Source organism: Colletotrichum fructicola, assembly GCF_000319635.2.
Source record: "Colletotrichum fructicola Nara gc5 chromosome Unknown KSG_Nara_v1_contig01, whole genome shotgun sequence".
Taxonomy (NCBI): domain Eukaryota; kingdom Fungi; phylum Ascomycota; class Sordariomycetes; order Glomerellales; family Glomerellaceae; genus Colletotrichum; species Colletotrichum fructicola.
Genome location: NW_027094051.1, coordinates 6,721,797 through 6,749,643, shown reverse-complemented (window position 1 = coordinate 6,749,643; position 27,847 = coordinate 6,721,797). Strand labels below are relative to the sequence as shown.

General features: G+C 53.3%; 9 protein-coding genes across 9 annotated transcripts; 6 read left to right on the top strand and 3 right to left on the bottom strand.

Annotated features, from left to right (window-relative positions):
* Positions 1-1,221: 1,221 nt before the first annotated feature.
* On the bottom strand, positions 1,222-1,845 carry CGGC5_v001921 (PKS-NRPS hybrid synthetase; the record flags this gene model as incomplete). The annotated part of the gene is made up of 1 exon (XM_032028934.1): positions 1,222-1,845. The coding sequence occupies one exon, from the start codon at positions 1,843-1,845 to the stop codon at positions 1,222-1,224; it is 624 nt and encodes a 207-aa protein (XP_031891605.1).
* Positions 1,846-3,081: 1,236 nt separating this feature from the next.
* On the top strand, positions 3,082-3,573 carry CGGC5_v001920 (uncharacterized protein; the record flags this gene model as incomplete). Its single annotated transcript, XM_032028933.1, has 3 exons — positions 3,082-3,186; positions 3,241-3,304; positions 3,368-3,573. 3 exons carry the CDS (start codon positions 3,082-3,084, stop codon positions 3,571-3,573), a joined length of 375 nt encoding a protein of 124 aa, XP_031891644.1.
* A 651-nt stretch (positions 3,574-4,224) lies between these two features.
* Positions 4,225-4,952, top strand: RPL34B (60S ribosomal protein eL34; the record flags this gene model as incomplete). Its single annotated transcript, XM_032028932.1, has 3 exons — positions 4,225-4,262; positions 4,395-4,518; positions 4,764-4,952. The coding sequence occupies 3 exons, from the start codon at positions 4,225-4,227 to the stop codon at positions 4,950-4,952; spliced, it is 351 nt and encodes a 116-aa protein (XP_031891651.1).
* Positions 4,953-5,870: 918 nt separating this feature from the next.
* On the top strand, positions 5,871-6,335 carry ndufaf3 (NADH dehydrogenase [ubiquinone] 1 alpha subcomplex assembly factor 3; the record flags this gene model as incomplete). The annotated part of the gene is made up of 2 exons (XM_032028931.2): positions 5,871-6,063; positions 6,127-6,335. The coding sequence occupies 2 exons, from the start codon at positions 5,871-5,873 to the stop codon at positions 6,333-6,335; spliced, it is 402 nt and encodes a 133-aa protein (XP_031891652.2).
* A 1,346-nt stretch (positions 6,336-7,681) lies between these two features.
* On the top strand, positions 7,682-10,818 carry Rngtt (mRNA-capping enzyme; the record flags this gene model as incomplete). The annotated part of the gene is made up of 2 exons (XM_032028930.1): positions 7,682-9,541; positions 10,180-10,818. 2 exons carry the CDS (start codon positions 7,682-7,684, stop codon positions 10,816-10,818), a joined length of 2,499 nt encoding a protein of 832 aa, XP_031891649.1.
* Positions 10,819-12,379: 1,561 nt separating this feature from the next.
* On the top strand, positions 12,380-13,603 carry CGGC5_v001916 (uncharacterized protein; the record flags this gene model as incomplete). The annotated part of the gene is made up of 1 exon (XM_032028929.1): positions 12,380-13,603. The coding sequence occupies one exon, from the start codon at positions 12,380-12,382 to the stop codon at positions 13,601-13,603; it is 1,224 nt and encodes a 407-aa protein (XP_031891650.1).
* Positions 13,604-17,004: 3,401 nt separating this feature from the next.
* On the top strand, positions 17,005-18,588 carry CGGC5_v001915 (Satratoxin biosynthesis SC1 cluster protein 4; the record flags this gene model as incomplete). Its single annotated transcript, XM_066150897.1, has 9 exons — positions 17,005-17,106; positions 17,158-17,299; positions 17,357-17,538; positions 17,590-17,626; positions 17,680-17,747; positions 17,806-18,188; positions 18,239-18,306; positions 18,355-18,464; positions 18,523-18,588. 9 exons carry the CDS (start codon positions 17,005-17,007, stop codon positions 18,586-18,588), a joined length of 1,158 nt encoding a protein of 385 aa, XP_066010010.1.
* An 809-nt stretch (positions 18,589-19,397) lies between these two features.
* Positions 19,398-21,026, bottom strand: CGGC5_v001914 (uncharacterized protein; the record flags this gene model as incomplete). The annotated part of the gene is made up of 1 exon (XM_032028927.1): positions 19,398-21,026. One exon carries the CDS (start codon positions 21,024-21,026, stop codon positions 19,398-19,400), a length of 1,629 nt encoding a protein of 542 aa, XP_031891648.1.
* A 3,686-nt stretch (positions 21,027-24,712) lies between these two features.
* On the bottom strand, positions 24,713-25,522 carry CGGC5_v001913 (Chitin deacetylase; the record flags this gene model as incomplete). The annotated part of the gene is made up of 2 exons (XM_032028926.1): positions 24,713-25,391; positions 25,455-25,522. The coding sequence occupies 2 exons, from the start codon at positions 25,520-25,522 to the stop codon at positions 24,713-24,715; spliced, it is 747 nt and encodes a 248-aa protein (XP_031891645.1).
* Between the last annotated feature and the right edge of the window lie 2,325 nt (positions 25,523-27,847).

Sequence of the window (27,847 nt, the reverse complement as noted above, 5' to 3'; positions counted from 1 at the left end):
GCAGACAGGGCGTGGTCTGGAGCTTTGGATATGCAGGACCGGGGTCCGTTGGGATGCTGGGATGGGTTTCGCAAGTTGGGGTGGCCAGTCGTGAAAAAAGCCCGTTGAAAGGGCACCGAAAAGAAAACCGGAGAGGGCGCGCGGGGGCGGAGGGGCTTCCGAGCGATCAGGTCAGGCTACCTGCCTGCTAATCTCGCGCTTGGCGTTCTTCTACCCGGCGTGCATTTTCTCTATTGGGAACATTGTTTGCTACCTTACCAAGAAGGAAACCAACCGGAGCTTGTCATGGAGGGTTTTGTTCGGGTGTGTGGGAAGCTGGCCAACTCCTTCACAGTGTGCGCCTTGCGGACGTGCGAAGTTGGAATCCGGGGTGTCAGTTGATACTGTGCCGCGGACTGGTCTCCGATGTACAATCCGTGTAAGCCAGGACGGACGTGTGTCTCACGGTCGTTGTTGGGAGCAGACGACGAGACAATGCCTCTGGATCCTGGGCGGAATGGCGACGTTCGACCGGTTGAGGTGAGAGTTGCAACGGCCAGGTCCGCAAAGAAAGGGCAATCGCAATGTTTAAGCTGTCTCCTGTTACGTCATGCTTCGGCACCCGGCTCAGCTGCCTCGAATGTCACCTCACCTTCCGCGAGTCAACGCATTCACCAAGCAATGGGAAAGAACTGTGGACATGTACTGGTTGGTATTGCAGTCGCGCTCTACCGATGATACGCCTCTGGGCCTCTCTTGCTACAATGAACCCCACTGTCTGCTGCTGCTGCTCTCGTCTTGCCAAATCGCAAAAAGCCGACCCCCGCCTTGCGCAAGAAATTTTCGTATAATAACATGACCTCGAAACGGATCAATCCCAGCCCAAACCGGGACTGATATCGCCATGTGGCTGGAAAGAGGTGAAAAAAACAGATGATGAGTCCCAAACGCCCAAGCCTCCCTTCAACGCCCTGATAACATGACATGCCTGCCCATCCAGCCCCGGGTCTGGCTCCCTGCCTGAAGTCTCATCCTCGAGAGAAATGTGACCCTGAATCGTCTAGTCATTTTGCTTCCTTGTCTTGGTTCCGTGTGACGCGTGGATATCGATGTAAATGGCCTCGGGTCGACTAACATAGGAGTGCTCTAGGACAAACCAGCGTGGTTGTCCGTCGCGTATCCGCCGTGCGCATTCGCGCCCGACAGAGCTCCCATGCCCGACATGTCGACTTGGCCGTTTTCCTACATGACCGAGGTTGACAGAAGTCGGGCATCGACATCATCCATAGGGAGCTCCATGCTGCCACGGGCCTCCACACCTTGTAGTCGCGACTCCATGTTCTGGAAGCGGGGCTCGTATCCTCCGGCGCGGTTCTCGAGGTTTTCCAAGCGCTTGTTCATCTGGTCGAGGGCTTGCTCTATCCGCATGAAGCCCTGGGCCATGTCGTGGCTCATGCGGTCGATCTTGTTAGTAAAGGACCGCATGGATTGGGCAAGCGGCGTGTTTTCCTGGCCGGGAGGGGCGGTCGCGACGCGAGGCTCATGGTTGTGGCTACCCTCCTGGACGGCGAAACGCCACTGGTTGCCGAGTTGAACTTCGCAGACGGCCTTGGCGCGCCAGGGACAGTCGACCTTGCGCGTGGAGGGGTTGCGCTTCTTTGCAGTGCTGCTGTACTTGACGCCGCCGCGGTCGCATACCAAGTCGTAGCGAGTGGGCTTGCCATCGCGGTAGTTGGAGGCGCGGAGCTTGACGACACCGTAGCCCTGGTCTTTGGCGACGCGCTGGACGGAGCTCAGAAGATCTTCGAAGGAGCGGAATATACCCTCGGGCGGAGGTAAAAGCGCCGGCGGGGGCGCATTCGACATGATGGCGGAAGAGTCCAGCTTGGCGGATGTGAAGGGAAGGTGGGGGAAAAGTGTATCTGGCGACGAGTCCGGAGAGAAAAGGACGCGTCGAAAAAGGAACGATGAAGCTCTGCTGAAGTGAAGAGAAAACGAAGTGCGGGCGTCAAGGTTTTGTTGGTTTAGCTCAGATGCAGCTTTCCACAGTTGGTAAGTAGCTGGGTTCGTGACGGAAAGGTAGGAACACGGAGAGGTTGGAGTCAGAGAATTACAATCCGCACGGTCTGAACTAGGTTCGCAGTTAATCCGCCTTCCGGCTAGCTTTTAGCGAGTGTCAGCTTCCAGGATCCCAGCTGCAGGCCTGTACCCCTTGGCGCGGCAGCGTACCTTTTAGGTACCAATGTTCCCTGCTCCTTCTGTACGACGATGCTGCACTTTCCTCGACCGGAGAGATGCGCATTTCGTTCGGATGCACTTCGTGTCCTGCAGTGGTCTGATGAAGTTGATGGGGGCGACAGCGATACTGATGTTGCAGCTGAAGTCTCTTTTGTTTTGTTTCCTCCCGTTGTTACCGCTTCTCTCTTTTTCTTTGACTGTTTACCTCCTTGCTGGACTCGCAGCTCACGTGACCCAACGAGTACCGCCCTTCACTTGCTCGAGGCACAGCGACCTTGACGCTGCACCAGACGGCATGAAGTGGGGCCATCTGTGGCCCGCGCCAACCACCTTCCAGATTGACGTGTCGCCGGTGACCACATTCAGCGTCCTTTCCACGGTCCCTGGCTTGGAGCGGCTTCTGGCCCCTACGCTAATTCCCGTCATGAGCTCTCACTGTCACTGCACCGCACCGCGCCGCGCATCGGAAACACCATCGCTTCCAAGCTGGCTCACCTAAACCACCAACAAATCTCAGACTTGCCTGCCGGCGCAGTGCCTGCTTTGGACCCCAAGTGGATAGTTGCATGAAAGGTGGTACGTTTGCACTTGCACTTTGGTTTTGAGGCGGCGCGCAAACAATTTTGCGCCATACAATACACCTGGATCTGTGTCGGACTGCCAGTGTGCCCGACTCTGCATCTTTACCTACATCCATCGCTGCATCCACCCTCTGGGCCAGGCTCTCAAAGCAACCTCGGTCCGCGGCGCTCGACATATCTATTCGTCCCGGTTTCAACGTCAATCCCCCCCTGGGGGAAACAATTACCGAACCGGCCTTTCAGGGTTTCCATCTCCAAGGGCGACGTCTTAACCCGCATCACCATGGCAAACAACAACCCAGCCATCAAGTCCGAGCCTGGCAATGAGGCGTGGGATGAAGAACGCCTAGAGCAGTCATTGAACCAGCTGAAGCTGTTGCACACCCAGGTCGGCGTCCCCTGCAGTCCTGCCCGACTTCAGTCGAACTGACCCCTCTCACAGCTGCGAGGTTTGCGCACCACGATCCCACGGATGATGGACCCTTTGTCCGCGCATCAACCGACTCGTATGTGCTGCCATCCACGGCCATGAGCATTTTCCATTTTCGTCAGCTAACGTTTACCGCCAGCCAAGGACAAGTTCGCCAGTTTCATCAAGTCAGTAGAGGCGGCCAGAAAGGAGGTGCAGGATTTCCAAGATCTTCGAAAGAGCGAGCAGATGACCAAGATCATGAACCATGCCTCCCAGAGACGAAGGGAAGAGCCCAACGGCGTCAAGCCCTGGCGCGCTACTGAACATCCCGACTGGACAACATTAGAGCCAGAGTCGTCATAGTTCGGCATCACCTGATTTGAATGGTTGCACATGGCGTTGGGGTTTCTAGGGAAAAAGGATATGTTTATGCGGCATTGCTTCGAAGCGCTCGGTAGCAGACGTCCTGGATAAAGACTCTGAGAATGTAAAACGGCGTTTGCTTTCCTTCAGGTTTCCTTCAGGTTTCCTTCAGGACAAGTGTTAGAATCCATGAAGGGACGATATTTGGTTAAGAGACCGCATATATTCCCTGTGCTAAAGTGACCACTTTTCCTTGGTACCTAATTACTCTCGTTGTAGATGACAGCAATAGCAGCAGCAAAGAATAAAGACGACGATAGCAGCGGAGACGACGACGACGACGACGACGCTGAGGTAGAGTATGCAACCGCAGGAAAAGTAGTCAATCTAGCACAGAAAAATAAGGCGGTCTCTTGATACGACCAGTACAAGTCAAAAGTCACTGTGAACATTGAGCCATCGTTAACTTGCTTGAAACGATCACGTGATGGGGTTGAGCTCCACTGCGCTTAAGGCAGGTAACCAATAGGGTGGTAGCTCACTTGCCCGAACACACAATTTCTAATTCTACCATCAGAAACCAATTTTCCACCAGCTTGCGATTCACGACTTCTGCTCAACTAACGTCCGCAGCACCATCAATCAGTCAAAATGGCCGGAGCCCGTGTCACCTACCGCCGCCGTAACGGGTGAGTCTCTTCCCACTTCGAATCGAAACGTTGCGATCGAATTTATCGAGAGACGGCGTTTGTTTTCGCATCGGCGTGCATGCCGTGCAGGTCGAGGAGAAATCGACAAGACTGACTGGGGAAAAATTGCAGCTACAACACCACCTCCAACCGGACTCGTATCGTCAAGACCCCCGGTGGTGAGCTCCGCATCCTTCACATCAAGAAGCGCGGCACTGCCCCCAAGTGCGGTGACTGCGGCGTCAAGCTGCCCGGCGTAAGTTCGATCCATACACCACGGCCGAAACGAGACTCGAGGGACCATCATCTGGGAGCGCATTGGAATGTAGTGGGAGGACATGGAGGAAGGGCGGTCGTCATCGGCAAAGGCTTGCGATCATCTTCATCAAGGACGAACAGGAAACACGAAGTCGACGGCGCTCTCAGATGGGACTCTCTCGATGTCGAGTTTCAGCACGGCTTCACACACGCACGCGGGAAATGCTAACAGCCCCATCACAGGTCCCCGCCCTCCGCCCCCGCGAGTATGCCCAGATCTCCAAGCCCAAGAAGACCGTCCAGCGTGCCTACGGCGGCTCCAGATGCGGCAACTGCGTTCGTGACCGCATCGTCCGCGCTTTCCTGATCGAGGAGCAGAAGATCGTCAAGAAGGTGCTCAAGGAGCAGAGCCAGTCCGAGAAGAAGAAATAAACGTCTCATTCTTTCTTGCGTCACACGTCAAAAAACCACAGCTGGCCGGAATGGGAAATTTTAGGGGGTTGGTTCATTGCTTAGGTGTTCAATAAGGGCAAAAGGAACTGCATGATACACAAGAATCGTCGGCCACAGGCGGATTGATGACGGTTCGTCTGCTGCTGTGCGTTAGGGCACTCTTAGGCCTCGATACCTGAATGAAAACGGAAATCGAGCCCTTTCAAATTTTTTGTTTGGTTGTTAAACGTGGGATCTCATATTTTTCGTTGCTTTCTGAGTGACGACCCCGCGATTTTCAATCGAGTCGAGGCGCCCAAAAAACAAAAGTGGTTTATCCCCCAGTATCGGAATTATGACAGCGAATTGAACTTTTGGCGCCGTCGCGCTCTGGACTCCCCGGTGTATGATTCGTGACACTGGTGCTTTGGCGTGACTTATTTTGATGTGGTTCCCCGCCATCACGACTGGTGGTTTTTTGGTAGCTCGCTCAACCTTGTAATCATGACGTTCAAGATACTGAAGTAGCTCTGCGGAAAAAATTCCAGCTTGTACCCAGCTCTTCCGTCAAACAACTCCAACCACCCCAACGTCAGCTTCTTGTCCCTACCCGCTGCACGCGTTCACTCATTCGACACAAGTATCCGGCCCGTATTTATGTATTTTCCCGCAAGCACTCGCGTGCTCCGCGCATTCGCGCGCGCCCAGCGCACGATTCCCCGACCGCTCCCCCGAGTCTCGACGCCTTTGCGACCCTCAGCAGCTCGTTCGCAAATCGCATGCCTACGCAGTCAAATCCACACGGCGCCGCCAAGGTTAAAAAAGAACAAGACGAACGAATATGAAGGTGGTACCGACTTCAGCGAGCTCGACGTCTTGGGCAACACGCCGACTCCGTCAACATCAATCGATGTCTGCATGTCGGACGGCTTCTCCCTGAACAGTGGCCTCAAGATTCTGGATGGAAACGCTGCCCTGCTCATTGGCGGCGAGGCATTCGAGTGGCGGCCGTGGGAGGCCAAGGGCACGATGAACTTGATCAATGCCAAGGGCCAATTTGAGATCCCCCCAGAGGCGTTTGGCGTGCTGGAGCTGGTGTGGCCTCGACCTGGTTCGTCCCCCTTCTGACGATGTCTACGATAATCGAACACTATTCTGACGTGGCTCTTCGCAGATCTTCTTATTCTCGGCGTCGGCCCCAAGATCGTTCCGCTCGCTCCGTCCACGAAAAAGCACCTCAGCTCGCTCGGAATCCGCGTGGATGTGCTTGACACGGGGAATGCGGCATCGCAGTTCAATCTGCTTGCTACGGAGAGGGGCGTCGATGAAGTTGCGGGTGCCTTGATTCCCATCGGATGGGTCGAGGGCAAGGGCGCTGCGTGACGTGCTCACGATGGGGAGACCATATGGACCGCCCTGACTCGGGTTGAGGATAGGCTCATCGCCAGAGTGCGCACGTGGACGGAGAGAAGCATTCAAGACGGCAAAATCACGATGATCCTCCATGAGATGGGGACTGCATAGAGCATCGAGATCTAGCTTCCTGAACGATGTGGGATACCCGGGGCCGGCCACGTCCACAAACCTCACTCTCGCTACCCCGCCATGCAAATTCCTGGCGAGATCACTCTCAAGGTTCTCGCTGAACGCTGTACCACCACCTGTCTTCTTTCACAAAGCCAGCCACCACTGGTGAGAGATCACAAGACGCGAAGACTCTGCAATGCCTCATACCAGAAACCAAAGTGTAATATTAAAATCACAATTTACATAATTCTCATGTACAAATTTCCCAGCTTCTTCTCGATCGCGTACGTAATCAGCCTTGCCAGGTCTCAGCGCGGGCGCTGATTCGCAGCGAAGCTCCAATTGGCCAAAAATTCCAGGGACAAGGAAACCAATGGCAGCGTTTCCCCGGGCCCAGGTGGAGGAGATATGACGAACTGTTGGCTGAGAATGGGCAATGACATAAATTGCCCAAAGACAAAAGTTTGGTGCCTTGTTCCCCACTGAAAGTATCTCTCGCTGCCCGCTGCCCGCCTGAGTGGTGCCTTCTGTGAGGCTCGCTTCAGTGTTTTCTTGCCTACCTTACCTAGAAGCATCTTATCTCTCACTTTCCCCAGTTTCTTCCCATCGCAGCGGTATGGCGCATCTCCTGCCTTAGAAACGGCCTGCCCCGACCACGTTCTGGCCTGCCTCCGTCTCAGTCGATCCCCTCAGATCTCAACGCTACCTTGCCCACCTCACCTGCGGTCTGATTAAAAGGAAGCCGCCTTTGCTCTTTCCTCCCTGCAGTGCTCTGGGCCTCGCGCCCAGTTGCACACAGCAGGTGCGACGGTGGAATACCCGCGGAAGAGGAAACTGGAACTGGGTCCTTACTTCGCAGCGGCTACCCGATTTTGAGTCACATTCCGTGTGACCAGATCTCATCGTTATCTCGGTCTATCTCGCCCACACTCACTCCATTTTGTTTACCTCCCTCCCCCAAATAGCGAACGGTTGAGAGATCGTCGGGCTGTCATACCCTCCTGGAACGACACACACAAAGATCGCCATTTTTTCCTTGCAGCGCACTACATTTTGGAGATACCCGCGCTTTATTCCGGCTTCTGTCTTGTCAGACCAGGCTTATTATTCCTCTTCTTACCGTTGTATTTGCAACCCTTTCGGTGCCGGTGGCCAAGACGCGTCTGGATCCCGGAACGACAACCCACATACGCTCGGTCAACATGGGAGACCAACAACAGGCCCGCGGCGGATGGTGGACCAACCCCCACGACCCCGAGTCCACGGATCCGGATTTGTTGAAACAGAATTCAGAGATACGCACATTCACGACAGATCGCTACACCTATGCTGATATCCGCATATTTTACAAACGGCATCAACAGGCAGACCAGCTGCCCAAGCCATCCATCCCCTTGCTCGTCTTCATTCACGGGCTGGGAGGCTCAGTGGCACAATTTCACCCGCTGCTGACCAGCCTTGTCCACATCTCATCATGTCTGGCCATCGACCTGCCCGGATGTGGGCGATCCAAGTTTGCACAGACGTCATGGGACGCCTACAGTCCGGAGGCAATGGCCGAGCTGCTGGAAGTCATCATCGACGAGTACCGCCAGAAGGAGCCTGACCGCAACGTGGTTCTCATCGGCCATAGCATGGGCACGACGATGTGTGCACAACTGGCTAGCCGCAACACTACGCACCGAACAGATTTAAGAACACACATCGTGGGACTCGTAGCGATTTGCCCCGTCTCTGGACCTCCACCAGCTGACAAGACGGCGCTGTTCCGCAAACTTTTGTGGGTTCCCGGCTGGCTTTTCGATCTGTGGAGGGCCTATGACCGATGGGGAGGACCGCAGAGTGCCAGCGTGAGCCGGTTTGTCGGACCGGGAGCAGACCTCGAGCTGCGCAAGCTGCAAGACCGGTTTAACAACCAGAGTCGCACACCGGTATGGCGTCGTATGGCTTGGGGGTCTTTACCCACGTTCAAGAATGGCGTTGCCAGGGGTGGCGTGCCCGGAAAGGACGTATGGGCCGGCGTTGACGTACCCGTATACCTTGTTGGCGGGGAGGCAGACAAACTAACCCCTCCTGGTGAAGTCGGCAAGATCGAGGAGTATCTTCAAACCAAGGCACCGCTGTCACCAGAGACGGGTTCGGAAGATGGCCATGAGACCGTCGTGGACTCTGCTGCGCCAGTCAACACCCTCCAAAACGTCACCGACCATGTGCCTGAGAGCATCGACGACATCCGAGATGAGGACTTCCAGCGAGACAGACGACTGGATGAAGGTGCAGACACGACTGAGGACCCCTCTACGCCAGATGAATCATCTCCTGCAAATCTTCCGCCTCAGCCTCGACATCCCACCAAGGTGGTCAAGTCAATCATCATCCCGGCGCCTGCCAATCACGCTTTATTGTTCATGCCCTCGACCGCTCGGGTTCTCGCCCATCACATTTCCGACTTCCTAGCCTGTCACGTCACCGGTCGCTTCTCCCTGAAATGGCAGCTGCAGTACCTCTCGCGTGAGGGCAAGTGGGACGTGAAGAACCTAGCCAAGTGGAAGAATGTCGTACCGGTATCGCTCCCGATAGGGCCCAAGGGCAAGCCTGCCGTCTTCCGGGCGATGAAGACTTTGCGAGAAGCCGACGATGTACACTGCCCTGCCGAGTTCGTCAAGAACTGGGGCAAGATTATCAAGGACGTCGTTGACATCAGTCACGACCAGCCTGTCTACGACCCTAGAAGCATGGAGAAGGGCGGCATACGCTACCACAAGTTCGCCACGGTGTCCAAGGTTCCGCCCAGTGAGGGAGAAGTTGCGCATTTTGTGGCGCTTGTGGACAAGTTGAGGGAAGAGCAGAAGAAGAGAGCTGAGGAGGAAGGATGGGAAGCGGTCAACGGAGAAAACCAGGTCATTGGTGTTCACTGCCATTACGGATTTAACCGCACGGGTTACTTTATTGTATGCTACCTGGTCGAGCGGTGCGGACTAGGTGTGCAGGAGGCGATCGACACGTTTGCGGAGGCGAGACCTAATGGGATCCGACACTCGCATTTCTTGGACAAACTACATGTACGATATTCAGGGGCGAGGAAGACAAGCGAGGGGGCGGAAGCATCATAGGCAGTTCCCGAGCAGACAGCTCATGTCTTGCTTTTCTGTGGGAGTGGCACAGCTGCCCAGCGAGAAGGAACGGTTTTGTTAGGTTTTGGGACCGGAAGGGTAAGAGATAGCGATTTTGAATATTCACAAACATTTCTTACACCTTTGGCAAGACCCTCCTGTCAGCGCTGGGCTCACGTCTCAGCTTCTGTCACACATTGTAGCTATGACTTGATGGCTTAATGAAGCAGAAGCTTGAATTACTAATTCCTGTTGACCCGTCAGTACTTCATACAGGTCTCGCAGTCAACCACACAAGTAGAAACATGTGCCTCTGTTGCCTGTTGAATGTCGGAGACCCCGAGTCCAGCATTGTGTCCTCAGCCTGGCCAAAGTTAATGTTGTATCTCCTCAAGGGACCTACTCCATCAACCTTGAGTGCCGAATTCTCCCAAAAAGAAATAATAAAAGGGGGATTCCAGCAACGAATCTTCTGTAAAGACGTCCAACCTTCATATCATCTCTTCCGAGTTAAACAACACGATTCATCAGTAAGTCAATCCTGCAAGACTTATCGCCATTTCTTCTAATTAACACGAGTTACCAAGCAAGTCTATGTCATCAACAACTACCTCAATAACTACAACAACTACCACAATAACAACTACAGTAACAACTACAACAAAAAACCCAAAATGAACCGCTTCCGAGTCTACGCAACCAAGACCCTCTCGGGCACCGTCGCTGGGCCGCGCAAGTTCCACGCGTGCAAGCTCAGCCACGACTTCGGCTCCGCGCCGGCCCCCAAGCCGATCCAACAACAAAACGACACCATCGCAGCCGCGGACATCGAGTCCGACGTCCAGAAGCTGGCGGCGCTGGTCCAGAGCGCCAGGGCCGCGACCGAGCGAATCGAGGGGCACGTCGGCGTGCGGGGATGTATCGTGGACGACGGCCGCAAGCTCGCGGGCCCGTTGTACAGGGCGATCGGGTTCGATGTGAACGTCTTTGAGAAGGTGGACAAGGCGGATGTGATCCGCCGGAAGTTGGCCGCGTCGTTTTCGGGCGAGGGTATGGTCAAGGGCGAGGGCGAGGGCGGCAAGGTGTTGGAGAGGTTGAGGGAGGTGCAGGGGGAGATGGGGGAGGTGCTTGGGCGGCTGGAGGCTGTGGAGAGAGAGTCGAGGGTGCCGGTGGGCGGGAGGGGGAACTGGAGGGGTGGGAGGTTTCTTGATCTGGATTGCTTGTAGACTTCTCGTCTTTCTTCCGTGAGATCTTGGAGATTTCTGGGTTGTATGCGCATTTCACAAGTACGGCGGCATACATCGTTGGCTTTGAAGATACCCGAACCGACGGTTTTGGCTACTGCCAGGAATAGTTCTTGATTTGGAGGCATAGCAGTTCAAGTTCAAGCAGTCAATTTACATTTCGATGTGACACTACACCAACTTACGTTCCTTTACCTCATCATGCGCAGGCTTGGCGATGAGATTTCGCACCGTCAATTAGCCATAGAGGTGTGTACCTTAAACTCCTATGGAGAGATGTGGACAGGCCACTTGGATGGTTCAGAGGTTTCTGGTGATCAGGGTCACTGTCACAATTTCTCTCTTTCACCCTTCCGGCTCTGCAAGAATTCTTTTCGCAAAAAGAGACATTAGGGTCTCCAAAAGGGTAGACCAATGTGTTCCAAACAACTACCTACCTTCCCTGAATCTAATCTTCCTGGTCAGAAAATTTGTAGCAGGAACGACAAAACAGATTCTGTTAACCATACGTCAACTCGGAATCGGGTGTAGACCAGAATAATTGTAGGTTCAAGCGTGCTTTCGTTACTTGACTGTTAATTTCGACGTCGTTTGCGACTTGGATCAAAGAAGAGTATCTCAGCTCCTCAAAGTTGTACTGCTTGACCCTGCGTGATTCTAATATCACTCTTCATCTGATGCGTTCTCGATTCAATTGCAGCAAGTCATAGATTCACTTGTTACGGAGGCTGACAGATGCAGTACCACATCACTGACGACGAGCCAAAGTTTCATTCATATTCCAACTCTGTAATAGCCAAAATGTCGCAAATACCGCCTTCAGAATCGCTCCATTTGGATACTCCAATATATCAGCTGTTTTGCAGCAAACCCGGGAGACTTCTAGACGAAATGTCTTTAACGAACCGTTTCCCTAATTTGAATGCGCCGGTAAAGACGGTGGTGCACATCGATATCTGGGAGGCTATATTCGACCAACTTGCCTTTCTTGGCTACCACAGGACTTTGGCAAACTGTGCCCTCACAAGTAAAGGAAACGCGTGGTTGGCACTCAGGCGACTTTATGAGTAAGTTGATTTTCACCGAACCTAAATCAAATAGCATGCGGCTTGGCGTGAAGCTATGGATGAGCACACTGCTGAACTCCTCTAGCTTGACATATCTTCCTCCGACAGACGAAACGAATACCTCAGAAGGACTGTGGGAAACTATCTGTCATTCATCAACGTTTACGGAAGGCCCTCTGAAAACGCCGCCTCTCACTTCACGGCCGTACCTAACATATGTCCGACGCTACAACGGCGCCGATTTGCTTTTCGCTCCGAGAGTGGATTTGGAATCTGTGAGCCGTTTCGGGGACCAGAACCCTCAATGGACTGAGAAAAGAACACCCATTTCGCAGCCCGATTTCCGATTTCTCGAGGAGTTGGTTATAATCAGCAACGAAACTGGTCGGCGCCCGATGCTCAGAGAAGTCTCGATAGATCGCTGGGAAGACAGAGGCCCCCTCATTCTCTCCTGTCACGCGCTGGAGCGTTTATCGATGCATTATACCGGAGACTTGACTGCTGAAACCGGAAGACAAGTTAGCAAGAGCCTTCCGAGGCTGCGGCATCTGGAGTTCCCATTTGCGCTGAATGCCACGGCGGCCTCAGAAAAGCTGGGCGAGTTCCTCTCTCACTTGAACGCAGACCAGCTTCACCACTTCGAGTGCGGAGTTGGAGAGGCGCAGGCCTCCGTGTTTAGAGCCATCGCTAAGCAGACAGAACTACGGTGTCTGGAGTTCCGCTTAGTCGAGATCCCGCCCACCGATCTGCTTCTGCTGAGTCCGCTCACGAACCTGACATCGCTGACTCTGAAGTCCAACTCCTTTGTTCCCAGCTGGCGGCTCCGAGAGAAGTATGAGCTTTGGGCTAGGGAGAAACGTAGGCATATTGCGAATTGGATCACGTCTTGCAGAAGTCTGAAGCGCCTTCACCTCTTCCGACTGCCGGACCTGATCCCTGCCATCGCGGACGCCCTCCCTCATCTCCAACTCGAAAGGCTGCATGTGTACGATACAGGCAACCATCCAGACTTCTACCATGCACTTAAAACACAGAGCGATCTTAAACATCTCTTCATAGCGGAAAGGTCGACTGATCCTCCTCCTAGGGATCTCCGATGTCGCAAGCTAGTCATGGACGCAGTATGTTCCATGAAGGACCTGCGCGACTTGAGGCTCCACACATCCTTCTCGCTCTATTATACACAGCTTCAGACACTGGCATGCTGTCAGCCTAATCTTGAATTCCTTTCCTTCGTCCAAAGCGGAGTAGAACAGCCTGCTTGGGTCTTGAGAGCCCTGGAGCTTTTCGAGAATCTTAAAAGCCTGACCATTCTGGGGATGACGCGGTTCTCCGCACCAGAAATTCTAGAGTGGATCGAGAAGACTGGATGTCATCGTCGGCATGGAGGATTTTTGCTAAGCCTGCCGTCTCAGGAGAAGTCCAGCTGGTACCGCGGCGTGCCGCCCGCCGAGCTTCCACCGATGAGGACAATTGGGAGAGACTCCTTTACCAGGCGCATCAAGGAGCTAATGAGATTTTGTGCGGTGAAGGTTAGAGGCCCGGCAGAAACCGGGGAATCATGGCACGGAAACGATTATCTTGACTACGAGGAGTCCATGTTCCACAACCTTTGGGGAGATGCGAGAGGGCCAACTGCAGTGTCCTATTGGAGAGGACGTGTTCAGGCGGATCCTGAAACGAGTCTTCACATTGCTTAAGTGTATATAGCATCTCCATACTCTGAATGGGAATCAAGTGCAGTGAGTCGACAATGTCTGATCTCGGTACGTCTTCGAAACAATTGCCCGTCGACAGCCCATCGCCAAGCTGAATGTCAACAAACGGTTTCAAGACACAAAAGCTGAGGTCTCATGATCATCACTAGCATGGGTTTCCTCACCACAGACTGTAGCCATGTGACTGTAGCCATGTTTGGGGCTTTTCATCCACGTCCTAGGGCTGCTGTGCATGGTTGACTGAAAGCCAGGCTCGTTGCAGACCTCCGTGCGCAGGGAGCGCTCGTCGTTGGCCGCCAAGCCGCGGATCATACTGTGCCGTTCGTGATGTGTTACATTTAGCTTCAGACTATCGGCGGGTGAGTCCAATGGATGAGGTGATGAAGACGCGCGAAGGAGCCCAAGGACCACGGTTTGCCGTGGACCACTCTTCCGCCCGTTCCTAGTCCCTGAGCCGGCTGAACGTTGAGTGCCGGCCAGCCTTTGTCGCTCACGGCGAGGAAAGATTTGCACCCGAGGAAACAGGCCATTGTTATCTGCCAGTGTTCAGCCATGAATTCTGTAAACACCACTTTCGCAGTCTGGCTGTCAGCTGGAGCAGTCTCAGCAGGCGCCACTTGGGCAGAATTACTGCCTATGAGCACGAGCTCAGGGGAAGTGAGACATGGCTAATGAGAATGAGCAGCTCAACAATTCCTTTCTCTCCTGAAATTGTGAGTTTCCCGCGGATTTTCCAGGTTGACGTTGGGTCCCTGATGGACAGCTTTGCAACCTTTATTTACTGAGAAGAGGTGTGCATCGATTTGAAGCCAGACCGAGTCGTGAAAGCCTCCAGGTCCCCACGAACTAACACAATGCAGCACAGACAATGACTGAGGCCGGGCCACTCAATGACACATCAGCGTGGGTCAATTCTTGTTTGCACCGCCAATCACGACTGTCACTGCTTCACAAATACCTGCCACTCCGCCAGCTAGGGTTTCAAACTCGCACAACCGAGCGGTCTTCGTCACACGTGGCCTTCTTAAGCCCCAACTCGAGCTGGGTCCTCAACAACATCCCAGTCAGCTCAATCGAGCTCATCCCCGATGGCACAATTGGCTAGCGCGTCAGACTGTTAATCTGGAGGTTGGTGGTTCGAGCCCACCTCGGGGAGATTCAGTGGTTAAATTCCACCTGGGAACTTTCTCTTTTGCTTTTTGATGTTCTGGATCGCGCGGCGCATTGATTCACCGGCTTGACTTTTGCGTTGTGAGCCAGACACTTACTTGACTTGGTCTCTTATTTCGATTGCAGCATCTTACAGCTATCTTGATTTTGCTGTTAACGGGTAACGTCATGCTGACTGACACTTCGCATAGATAAATGTCTGAAGCCCGACCATTGCCTGTTTTGGGTCAACCGCTCCGGCCGCAAGCAGAGACCCGGGAGTCCGATACCGTGAGGCCCCGCCAGCACCGAGAATGTGACCCACTCTGTCCGGAGCTCGTCTCTAGGAAACCGCTCCGGGGCAGTCTTCTCGCCGCATGGTGGTCTTTAGTTTCTACGGCGTCCGATGAAAGAGACTGCATATCGATATGGACATGGCGATAACACCCAGCCTCAAGCCACAAGCGAAACTGCCCTCGATGGACCTTACGAGACACGGAATGAGGATGATTGCGCAGCAACGACTTATGACTGGAATGTCGCTTCTCGATCACTAGCGACTTTCTTTGTCAATGCTTTTTGCGAAATGCCAACATTCAGCATCGAGGCAGAATCCTCCGCCTCATTGTCGATGTGTCTCTCGGGAGGCAGAAGACGTTGACGCTCAGATCAACCGAAGATAAAGGAACCGGAGGCAAAATGGCGTACTTATGATGCGTGGAGAAGCGCAAGGCGGTGCCATTGGCATTCTTTGATGAGTCAGTGGCTGCGCAGAGTTGAAGAGCCACGGCCGCCGCCTTCTCAAAAGCTTGTCCTACCTTGTTCAGAGTTTGTCAGCGCCTGATCATCTTGGGATGGGACGAACCCAGGAATCTGGAACCGCATCGACAGCTCGCTTAAACGAGTTTTCGGAAGACCAGCCTTAAACGGCGAAACAGCATACTACTTTGGTGTCTTCATCAAGCTAAGCCATGTGTCTACGGCACTTATTGGGCTTGCATCGGCCAAAGTCCAGTGTTCACCGGCAAACGGTTCTTCGTTTCCTGTCGGGGTCTTCGCGGTCCAATTTGCCCGCCTCAATGAGGCTGGAGGCCAAGGACCAGAGAGCTGGTAACAACAATGAGACAGGACCCCTCCTGCATTCTTCTCCTAGCTCGCCATTCCGTGGTGACGCCCCGCAACCACGAGGCGCGCTGGCGAGCTTCCACTATTTGAATCAAGCTCTGAAGATCATGAAGAGGCATCTGAAGTGGTTGTCAGCAAAAGGCTTGCCATGCCAGTTTTCCCATTGTTCTCAAACTCCGATAATTGATCGCTACCAACCTCGAGAAAGGCTCTATTAAGAAATTACCGATCCTGGACATCTATAGGTCCAATGCTTCCGTTCACATGCCAAGACGCCTGGGTGCCCGCGAACGGCATTCCTCTTGAGAAGATACTCTCAACATTCCGCAAACGTCACGATGCCCCTGCGTTGGGCGCGCACAGCCCGCAGCTAGTCTCACTTTAGCTCCATGTTCGCCACGCCAATGTGGGATCCCGAGTGCCAAAGCTTCTGCTTTAGCTCGAGTACTGGCTTGCTATGGGGCCACACATCAGACGCCATCTTCCCATCTCGGCTGGCGAAAAGCATTTGTACCTCGTAGACTTCTTGATGGTCTCAGCCGCGGCGTCCTTCGGCTACGCGAGGGCAGGGGGAGCGACCAGTGAGGAAGGAACTGGTCCGACATGAAAGGGTAAAGTGTGAAATTAGCCAGCACCCCTCCGCAAACGCAAAGGAACTCAGGCAAGCCGGGCCAAATACCGCGGAGGCGATCATTGAGCGCTCGCGTGTCCGGTCCGCCCGGCTACAGCGGCCGGTGAAATGCAGTGTTGTGTGTCCTTGAGAAAGAGAAGAGGGGGGACTGAAGTAAGAAAGCCACAAACCAGTGCACAGCTTTTGGATCCAGGGCCTAGGCTAGTCCGCTAACTTAGCTGGGCAAATTGACAGCCGTCAGTACGTGCTTTCTGGGGAAAGATTGTCCCGCTAAATGCTGGTCCTTGCCTTCTTCCCTTTCCTCCAACATGTGTAGGTCTTGTTGGCACCATGGCCAAGACTGCTTCCCGAGGTTTACCTTGACGTTGGTTCCTGCTTGTCGAACCCTTGCGGACAGAGTTTTCCATCAACAAACGCTCTCGACGACAACGACGACGAACGGTATTGCGGGGGTTGAGGAAGGGGATACGAACGCAACATGGCCGCCTTTCGGTTTCTCGTCTTGCTGGCCTGTTTCCTTGGCCTGAGCAGCTACGTCGCTGCCGCCGACCTATCATACAACGGAATCCCTCCATGCGCGGTAAAGATGATCGATGGGCATTCTTGGTTGGCGATTGCTGACGGGATCTAGATATCCTGCATTCTTCAAGAGATCGGGACAGGGCACTCAACATGTGCCCTCACGAACCAGACATGCATGTGTAACGACAAGGTTCTCGCTGGGTACGTGCAGACTTGCGTCATGGCAAACTGCACAGTCAAAGAGATGCTGGGTGAGAACTCCAACCCCGTCACGGTAACATGAAGGTAGCATATTGACCGTTATGCAGTCGCCCAGAACCAGTCGCTCGCAGCTTGTGGTGTGCCTCCGGCCCAACAAGACACTGTTATGCAGTGGTTCAGAGCTCTTCTCTTCGGCCTTCCAACGTTCTTCATCATCGTACGGATCACGAATAAGTACATGAAGCTGTCGCCATGGGGCTGGGACGACACGACCTGTCTTGTCGCATATGTATGACATTGCTGCCTGATTTGATAATGACGTCCTCTGACATTCACCTAGGGTGTTCTTGCAGCCTTCTTACCAGCAGCCTATCTTGGTAAGGAAACCAAACGCTTCGTTCTGTTGTTCACTTTCACTGACATTTCCTAGCTGAGGAGACAGGCGCTGGACGAGACATTTGGAGTCTTACTCCCGAGCAAATCACATACTTCTTGGTGGTGAGTTCAAAGATGGAGCACCTGCATATTTCTAGGATGATGAACTGACACTTCCCAGCTCTTCTATGTCTTTGGAATGCTCTACCTGACTGCTCTTGCCTTCGTCAAAGCATCGATTCTCTTTCTCTATCTACGCATCTTCCCTGACGAAAAATTCCGGCGAGTACTATGGTGTACGCAAATGTTCAACCTGCTCCTCCTCATCGCGTTCGTTGGAGGCACTGTTGGGTCGTGCCAACCTATTCACTACTTTTGGGATGGATGGACTGGGGAGATGAAGGGCCAATGCATCAACCTGAACGCCTTCGCCATGTCCCACGGCGCTCTCAACGTTGCCTTGGACGTCTGGATGCTCGTTCTTCCCGCAACCCAGGTCTATGATCTGAGGATGCCGCTCATGCGCAAACTGGGAGTGATGCTCATGTTTGGCGTTGGGGTATTGTGAGTTGACCGAATCTGGACGCAACGATCTTGGTGCTGACCATAAGTAGCCTCACAGCAGTCAGTGCGTATAGGGTCAAGGCATTATTGATCTTCTCGACGTCTTACAACGTCACAGGTAAGCCTCAAATGCCCGCAATATGTGAGTCACACTAACATAACGTAGCCGACTCCTTCCAAAGTTCACTTTGGTCACACATTGAACTATGTGTGGGCATCTTCGTTGCCTGTTTACCGAGTACTCGCCAAGTCTGGCGAATCCTCTTCCCCAAGATAGTAACACAACTCTCGAGGACTGGACGCTCAGCAAAGGGATCTAACAACGAGTCCCAAGCCTCCAGAACCATATCCAGTCCCCCCGAGCGAGCACGAGTTGTGTCCTACGAGGAAGCATCAATAGCCCATTTGGTCGGAGACTTCAGGAACATCGACCTGAACGACCTCCCGTCAGAGCCAGAGACACCAAGCACGCCGAAAACACCGAAGAGTCGAATCGAGTTCAAGGAGGAGCCTTGTTCTGGCAGTTCAAGGGGCAACGACAGCACGAGAAGCATGCTGAAGATGAAAGAAGAGGCATGATGGCTGGGTTCTGAATGTGATATGGAACGGAACCCGACGACTGCTAGTAATATGCAGGTGCGAACTGGCCGCAAACGGGCCAGTGCCGACGAGGCGAACGTCGCAGAGTGCCAGAGAATTACCGAAGCAAACGAAGACGTCACATGACTAGTTATGGACCGCGTCAAAGACGAGAGACGGCCCACGGAGGATCAAACAGTAGCGCCGATGTGATGTTGGAAGGCCCGGGCACAGCACGAGAGGCCTAGTGGCTAATAACCCAGGTCGTTGAAGCAGAAAACATCAGTCAAGATTGATTGACAAAGGGATGTTATATGGCAAGAGGCAATCCGTGTTCATTTAATACCTGAGACCACTAGAACGCTGCCCGCCTAAGCGCGGAGCAACGTTGTTGACAATGAATGTTACCGTCGGTAGCACAGAAAGCAAAAATAGAGCTTTCAAAAACACGTCGCCCTCTCGTTCTTTTTTCGGGTATGTGTGTGTGTGTTGTCTCCAGTGTATCATCCAGGCTGCTCCCTATGAAACCAGACCTGCAAGGTGAACGTGCAGAACTGTGAACACTGTTAGACAAGTACTCTTGGGGTGATGTCAACCAAACTTACGAGCATCGTTTGAACACCTTTTCCATCAGATGAACAATACGTCGCCGTAGGGAAAGCCCATCAACTGCCAGAACCCCTTGACCTTAGCCACCACCTTGTAAAGTGGTGTATTCTCATCAGGTTCCCCCTCTTTTTCCGGTAAAGGGTTTTCGTTTGACAACGTTTCTTTCTCTTTGCCCTTACCCTTGCTTTCTACGCATAATGGCTCTATCACAGGGACTCTGCCGTAGGCATGCCGATTGAGTTCCTCAACTACCCAGCAGGTACTCATACTTCTCAAAGCTGAGTGGGGTAACGTCTCCCACTCAGCGTTGAACGGTGTGGCAATGACACAGGGCCCATCGACGTCAAATATCGACAAGAGCTCTTGTGCGCGAGCCTCGTCCGCCTCGGCAGTCCAAATTGATCGGAATCGAACATCCAGTAGGCGAACCAAAGCACCAACGTTTATACCTTTCGACGCTCCGCTAGAACCGAAAGAATGGAACATGGCGATTTCAGACAATTCCGCAAACGTTTCTTTGCCACTCTGTTGGTCCAGGATGTCTTTCTCTCGAAAACGATCGGACACAGACTGTGGTTGGCCCGAGGATGAAGAACCTTGGCGCTCATCTGAGACCTCGCTTCTTCCACGTGAACCTTTTCCGATTGCTTGATCTTCAAAAGGCAGGAATGCGAAGGCAGAAGTTCGGCGGCTGATCATGGACTCGTGTACACGAGTGTATCTCCCTATCCAAAGTGTCCCATGCCGCATGATACGATCAATGAACCAAGTCTGCAAGTAGGAGTTATCAGGTCCCTTGTGTAGTTGTATAGTACTAAAAGCATCCAGCAGGACCCCCGGGTGTGTGAAGAGATCATCGCATACCATGTCTGGTAATTTGACTTCAAGCCCCTGGATGTAATCGACGCGCAGCGAGTGCCAAATGCTGTTAGCTACACCGGCTGCGCCCGGGTCACGACGGGCCAATCTGTTCAGATGAGCTAATATGACGAAGATAATGCCGGCCAGCTTTTGCCTGGCTGCAGGATCAGACTCGATAAGTGCTACGTTCAGTTCAGCTGTACAGCGGATCCCGGTAGGATCCACGCCGGACCAGACTTCCGAGTTTTTGTGGACGTGCCCGTGTTGAAAAATTTCTTGCAAGGCCTTCTTCTGGATGTCAATCTTACCGCTGATGTGCTGGTAGGCAGTGTTTTGCCTGGCTCTGAAAGCGAAATCAGACTCGCCTTCCTGCGGTACGACCGTAATTCGCAGAATTTTCAACTCATGCCAATATGATGCCAGTTGCTCCTTGAGGCATGAAAGGTCAAGCTCTCTATCGATAGTCCATATATAGGCAGGAAGAGGCAAACCAAATGTGGCGGTACCTATCAAGGTATGCGCATACGATCGTGGGTTAAGGGGCCCTTTCTCCAGCATTGTGCGATCGTGTATAGCCCCAGGATTGGTGTCAAACGGGGAAAGAAGTCCGTCTGTGGGGCAGGCCTCCCATTTATTGGAGATCTCATTGATGTGATAAGGCAAGTATAATTCTGGAACGAGTAATGACAGGTCGCCATTCAACAGAGCGAGCGTGAGAATGGCAAGGCGGAGAGACGTGCAATGCTTAACAATGAATCTGTCGTTGAGGCGGATATCGTAGTTGCACATATTTGCGACAATGGCAATTTTGTCTTGTGCTTCTCGGCATTGGCGGCTTCGTAAGAGTGTCAAAGACGTGCTTGCGTTTACAGTAGGCCGCAATCCGTATCTGTTCCCCCCACGAATCGTGCATTGGGCCAATGGATATTTGCCGGCAATGGGAGACGGATGTAAAAGCTCAGCATTCTCCAAAACGCTCAAAAAAGATCCTTGCGCTGCATGGGGTGTGATCGCCCACTCCTGGAATTGCTCCTCCGCGAGCCGTTTTGCGACTCGAAGAAGCCCTCGAAAGCCATTAACAGTTATGTTGATAAGCTGAGAAGAGTGCAGATGTAACTGTGAGTGTAGACTATGCTTTGTAGGATTCTCGGGAGAGCGGAGAGATGATGGATAGTCGATACCGCCACCCCTCCGAAAGGAGAGAACTAACTTCGCCCCGGCGCTGATGGATTCCTGAATAATCCAAGCTCGCGTGTACCAGCGATCTGAGATGACAGAACACAAGAAGCTGTAGAGTTCATCTAATATCAGATGATCCAGCCTGGGCAGAGGTTCATGCGCGTTAATGTCATCAAGGTCCATCAGGATACCGAGAGCATCGGCTGTTGTTTGATTGGAGATGGTTCCAGAATGAAGTCCGGCAGTGATGATTGCTTGGTTATAGACAATATCCATTGCCTGAATACCCAGTTGCTGATACTCTTTCTCTTCCTCTGGACCATCAGTTGCCGGCTGAGGCAAGCATTCCTGGTCAATCCAGATCATTCGCAGACCCGCGCAATTAGCAAAGTCGACCGCTCGATCCAGAACATCGTCGAGTGCTCGAGCCTTGCGTACGATACCGTTGAGATCACGGACCTTGGATTCCCTCGGAGGTTGACAAAGCTGACCTAGTTGATCGAAGGCTGGCTCAGGCCAGCAATATGACAGAGCCACGTGATGCGTACAAGGGCGCAAGCGTTCGAGCGAGCGAGTTGGATCTAAGCTGCCAGGATTTATAATACGAAAGTTTCTCGCTTTTCTGTCGTGAGGAAACTCAGGTAAATTGGCGCAGATGTCGTATTTATTAGATAGACCGTGATGATTTGCCGATGGGCCCTTGGGAGCCGAAGGCTCTGACTCGGTGTGTTGAGGCGATCGATCTGGTGAAACATTTTCCGTCTCCAATGACATTTCTATTGCTCTTCGTAGGGTTGCTTCCTCATCCTCACTGTCGTTATAAGGGCACTCTTCGGTCTTCGAAATATCCTCTTTGGTCACCTCGTCGTCTGTGTCGTCGTAGACCAAGAATCTAATATGACGGAACGCCCAAACGTGGGCGGATGCTTTCCTGATAGTGAACCGCCAAAAAGTCTTCATCTTTTCGATGTCTTCGATGCCCAAAGCGGGCAAGCTCGTCTTGTCCAAATCGTCTTCCATCATAATGTGCGAGAAGGTGAACTTGCCGTACCGAGCGGAGACCAGCAGAAAGAAGAGGAAAATGGGACGAGAAGGAGAAGGCGCATTCAAGTACAGAAAACTTGGTTGTTATATTACGGAGATAATTTATAAGCGATTTATCGGTTCGAACGTGCCTCGCCTGAGCTTTTCAATGCTTCGGGCCTCCCGCAAGCTTCACTAAGTATGAAGTTGTTTGGGCTGTAAATTGCCACCGCGGGCTGCCCGTTGAAGCCTTCCGCTAAAAGCATCTGATGATACAATTCTGTGTATCTGTGTTGCTGAGGGAAAGCAAACACAATCGCTTAGAATCAGGCCTTGTTCACGCGTTCACGCAAGTAAAGGCAGCAGATCGCCATGTGTTACCGCTCACGGCACCGTGTGCAATGGTGGCACTTGTGGGGCAGAATCTACCAATCTACCAACACTAGAGATTCAAGTGGTTCTTCCATGGCTGGTGGAACATCGCGTGTACCTTGTCACGAAGAGGAATGATTGGACAAGGGAGCTAAACCATTCACAGGAAGGAAACTGAGATGCTGACCGTCGTCGAATCTAGTAGTACATTTACTACTTTCGTGCCAATACACGTTACAAGTACTACGTTTTGAGGAAAGGACGGCTGGCTGCACAGTCACGAATGTGTTGTCAAGTGACTAACTCGATCGACACTGGGAGCATCGCTGCGGCTTCAGCGGCTCTCTAGGCACCCGCCGTATAACCCAGGTGGATGTTCAGACTTCTGATAGGAAAGCATTGAATAGCTTCATATCACGGTTGAAGATGCTGAGTTGAAGGTCTTTCTGAGCCAGATTGGGATGATTTATTAGTGCTTACATCACTGAGAATGCGCGCCCAAGAAATGACGAGCAAAGATTGACGATGAATACGTAGTCCCAACACAGTTCGGTATCACAACTTGAAAAAATGTAGAAAAATGACGAAGTAGAATAGTCGTAGAATAATGTGTTGTTCATCGCGTAGACCAAGTGACACCAACATGCCCGCCGAAGCAGACCACAGCAATCGGGCAACCCCCGGCCCCACCCGGCCCCGTCCCCGGTCGCCCAAGCGCTTACATCCGCCTTAGTGCCATTCTACTCCGCCCCGCGCGCCCGATCCGATAAAGCCCGCGTCCGCGCGCGCAAGGAAGTCCGAAAGGATTGCAGCAGGAATGATCAAGTCTGAATCTTGGCGCAGCACCTTATTTTAGACACCCTCCCACAAACCAGCGCCCAAGGCTGAGCTGAGGGTTACTAACGCGGCAAGGTACAACTTTAAAAACCCAACGGGACCAAGCGACCTGAATGGCGACGATCTAAGAGGTGAATGCAGCGGTACTGTTTATACGTATTACTTAAGAGACACGGAGCCCTCAAGGCTGAGCACCGCTCTAGCTCCAGGCACCTCAGGCCTCACACACGTGCACAGCACAGAGATCTGCGTCGGCAGGAAGAACAAGCGCCAACGCGTTGCGAGACAAGCAGGCGGAGAGAACTGCTTCGCCAAGTATTGATATGCATCATCCCCAAAAGCCAAGTGCCATGGCGCATTAGTCCCCGTCCTCGTAGGGTAGTCACACAAGACCCCGAAAAGAAAAACGAATGAATTGAATAAATAAATTGAAACAGAGTTCAAGACAGGTAAGGACAAGCCTTGTGTTGTGTCTGGTTCTGTTTATGTAATCCGTGAGCACCGTTGAAGAAACGCTGAGGTAAGAGGGGAAAAAGGAAGAAACTTTTGAGTTCTGTCGAGGACCATTTGGGTTCAGGCACGGCGTGGTCCAGACCAGGATGGGCACGGCATCACCTCACTGGCCAGCTTCACGCATTGGAAGAAAACTCGTGGCTTACTTACTGAGCAAGGGTTGGCCGTGATGTTGTGCGGTGCGATACCAGTTTCGTATGCCACCTCTCAATCTCAGTCAGAAAAAAGCGCGAATTCACGAAGGGATTGACACGGAGAAATAGTTGAAAGTACGGGGCTTCTCATCTAATTACTGTACTAGATATATGGTATCTCCGACGAAGAAGAAATATTTACGTTGTTTCCTGGCGCCGCTCCATGCCCACCCATGACTTGATGTGACTGTGGTATACGTCTATGGGTATGTACAAGCCAGAAAATAGCAGAACCGAAACAGGGAAAGTCGAAATGCGCTCTCGGAATCAAACTTTCCCCCTCGTGCCCCTCCCGAGAACCTCTTGTGTCCTCGAGAGCCGTAAGGGTATCATAAGCAAGAAAAGGTCGCCTCTCATCTAGGCCTTGTACCAGTTCTCGGGAGCATCGCCAAGGCACTCGCCGACCGTGACGGCGCGGTACCCCTTGCCCTTCAGGGTGTCGATCATCTTCTGCACGAGAGAAACGACAGTCTGCTCGTGAACGTCGTGGGAGAGAACAATGTACGAGTTGGCACCGACGTCGGCACTGAGCTCGTTGTTGAACTTCTCGGCGCTGAGGTGGGTGGTCTCGGGGGTGTTGTTCTCGTAGTCCTTGCTGTCGAGGTTGGTGTCGACGATCACGTAGCCGAGGGCGCCGAGGTCAGCCTGGCAGTCGGCCTGGCAGGAGAGGTAGGGCGCACGCATGTAGCGCGGCGCGAAGCCGTCGATACGGCGTGTGGCCTCCTCGACCTGCACCATCTGGGCCTGGCGGTCGGCGGTCGAGATGGTCTGGAGGTCCGGGTGGGTGCCGGTGTGGGAGCCGACCATGTGGCCCTCGGCGCGCATGCGGCGGATGGTGTCGGGGTTGGGCGCCGTCTCGATGTTGCCGAAGTTGTTGGCGTTGACGAAGAAGGTCGCCTTGACGTCGTTCTGCTTCAGGATGTCGAGAAGCTGGGGGGTGAACTGGAACGGGCCGTCGTCGAAGGTGAGTGCGACGAGGCCGGGCTGGACACACTGGGAGACGACCTGTCCCGCAACGGCGCGGCGGGTGACTGGGCTGGGAGGGTGTTAGTCTCATGTGGAAGTTGGAGAGTTGAGCAGGGGAAAATTTGGGACGTACGTTGCGTTTGCGGTACCGGCGAGGACGGCGACAGCCGCAGCGCTCAGGAGAGAGGAAGTGATTTGCATTGTGAAAATGGATGTTTGTGTTGAATTCAGATAATTACAGTCTGTGGTAAAGCTCAGACGCTGATGGGTATAAGAAAAGTGAGTGGCTTGCAGGATGAAGATGCAAGAAGCTCGGAAACACGAGGGAGAGAATGGATCAACTTATAACAAGATGGGACGCAAAGGAGAAAACCTGCATGAGGAACCATGAACAGTCCAGTCTGAGTTCATGAAGGGACCCAGAGCCAAGACCTTCGTGGGTCGGGTTGGGCCCCTCCCAGAATAGACTCCAAGGTGTCTCCGGTTAGAGAACCATACACAGCCTGGTCACGGAGGGGCGGATAGATTGCCTTACCCAATCGCACCTAGAACTTTGAGAGAACGGGACGGTGACGGTCTGCTTCCCCTCTGCACTTGCTTCAAGGCCCTGGTCCGTTCAGCCCTGGGGCGCCTTGATGATCTTGGCGGGCATGAAGGAAAAGACCCGATGAGGCTCCGATACGAGAGCCGGAGCAAGGCAAGCTGGGGTAACAGAGGACCAGCGGTGGGAGGATATGCGCAGTGTGCTGTACGTTTTGACGTCAAGAGGCTTAGAGACTTCTAAGCTGACGGAATTCCATGGTTATGGGCTGTATGCACCTGGTATCCGGTGGACGACGCGAGATCGGAGAAGGAGAGATTGTCAATATGGCGGAGGAGTGGGGATGAACCACGCCCGAGCCTGGGGTGCGAATGTCTGTCATTCCGTCAACGTCGACAGGGATAGCTTGTAAGTCGGCCAAAGAGTGCGGCACAGTTGAAAACTAGGCATCCAGGTTCATCCGTCAGAGATGGCTGGGATGGGCACGAACGGCACTAGGTAAACGGAGTTGAAAGGAGTGTGTGTGCTCGACTGAAAGAGTGTTGGTCGAACGTTGACGTCCACGCCGCACTGCAAGGCCACACAGGGATCAGCGCGAAACTTTGACAGGGTGGAGTCAGCCACAAGCGCACGTCGTTGCTGTCTCGGGATGGACCATGGCAACTTGTGGAGGCTATTGGAACGCCGCTGCGGGAGAAAGACCGCAGTTCGTATCTCCTGACGATGGTCCCAGTACCAAGAAACGGATGGAACTGCTAAACCATACCGAGGCCTTTCGAAGCCTTCTATTGTACTGGTTCCTTACTCAAGGGGTTTGTTGGAAACTTGGGGTGGTGGCCTCTCACGGGGTCGTTGTCGCAGCACGGAAACATGTTCTCGTCGCAGAAAATGCTTGTGCTGAGGGGAGCATGCCCAATGGTACCAAGACCGCCAGAGGAAGTCGAAAGTCACAACAACACGGACGCTGCAGTGTGGCGCGGTTGCATCTGCTGCTGCTGATGCTGCTTAGGTGATACGGCAATAGCGCGAATCGTTTGCCGAACCAGGCCCTTGAGAGAATAGGAAGGGAGTCAGAGTCTCTCTCGCGCTTAATCCATCTCTCCCCCTCATCGCCCCATTGCGAATGCGCCGTCGGGCTGAAAAGGGCCTCGAGGCGTGGAGGAAATGTGGGCGGCGGGATGCGGATGCCTGACAGCCCACCGCGGATAATGATAGATCGTCCCGCTGATTATCTGGGATTATCTTAGTCGACTTCGCTTCGAGGTGGGATGGAACGGATGGCAAGGTTAACATCTGAGCGCTAGCGCCAACAACGTGCGCCCACGATGCGGTAACGCTACGTATTTTCCAGCGCGGGGGTTCGAAAGGGGAAAGGAAAGAAAAGAAGGCAAGAGAAGACGGTGTGCTATGTCAGACGGCAGCAGGCTGAACGATGAGTCGTCCCGGGACGGCCAAAGGCCCGGCGTCTACCACACTCAAAGTGTTGTGGTCGGTGAGTGTGCTAATGCATTGGAACGTATGCCAAGGCCTGAACAACAGCTGTCACTGGTCACTCGAAGGTCTTGAATGGTGATCGTCCCAAAGCCTTCTGGACCCCGGAGCCCAGAGGAGGACTCGGCCGGGCGTGGAATACGAGTCTGTTGTGCAACTAATGTTGGGTCCATTCGTCGTGGGATGTGAGATGTGCCCTATCTCGCCTTGAAGATGTCGCAACTCATCCGTACAGAGCAAGGCGAACGTTGGGACGGAAATCTTGGCTCCTCCACCGGGCGCATAGAGCGCCAAAAGTGCCTCCCTCTTTCAGACCTGTCATGGTGCGACTGAAAGCTTGGCCTGTCGTGTCATCAGTCTGCCTAGAGTCGACGGCAGCGACTTGCGGCGAGTCAGACCCTCTTAGCTCTCCCAGACCATGAAGCTTTTCAGCCCCAAGTCAAGGATCGGGTCTCTCGGTCTGCATAGTGACTTGGCAGAGGCGACTTGTGGAA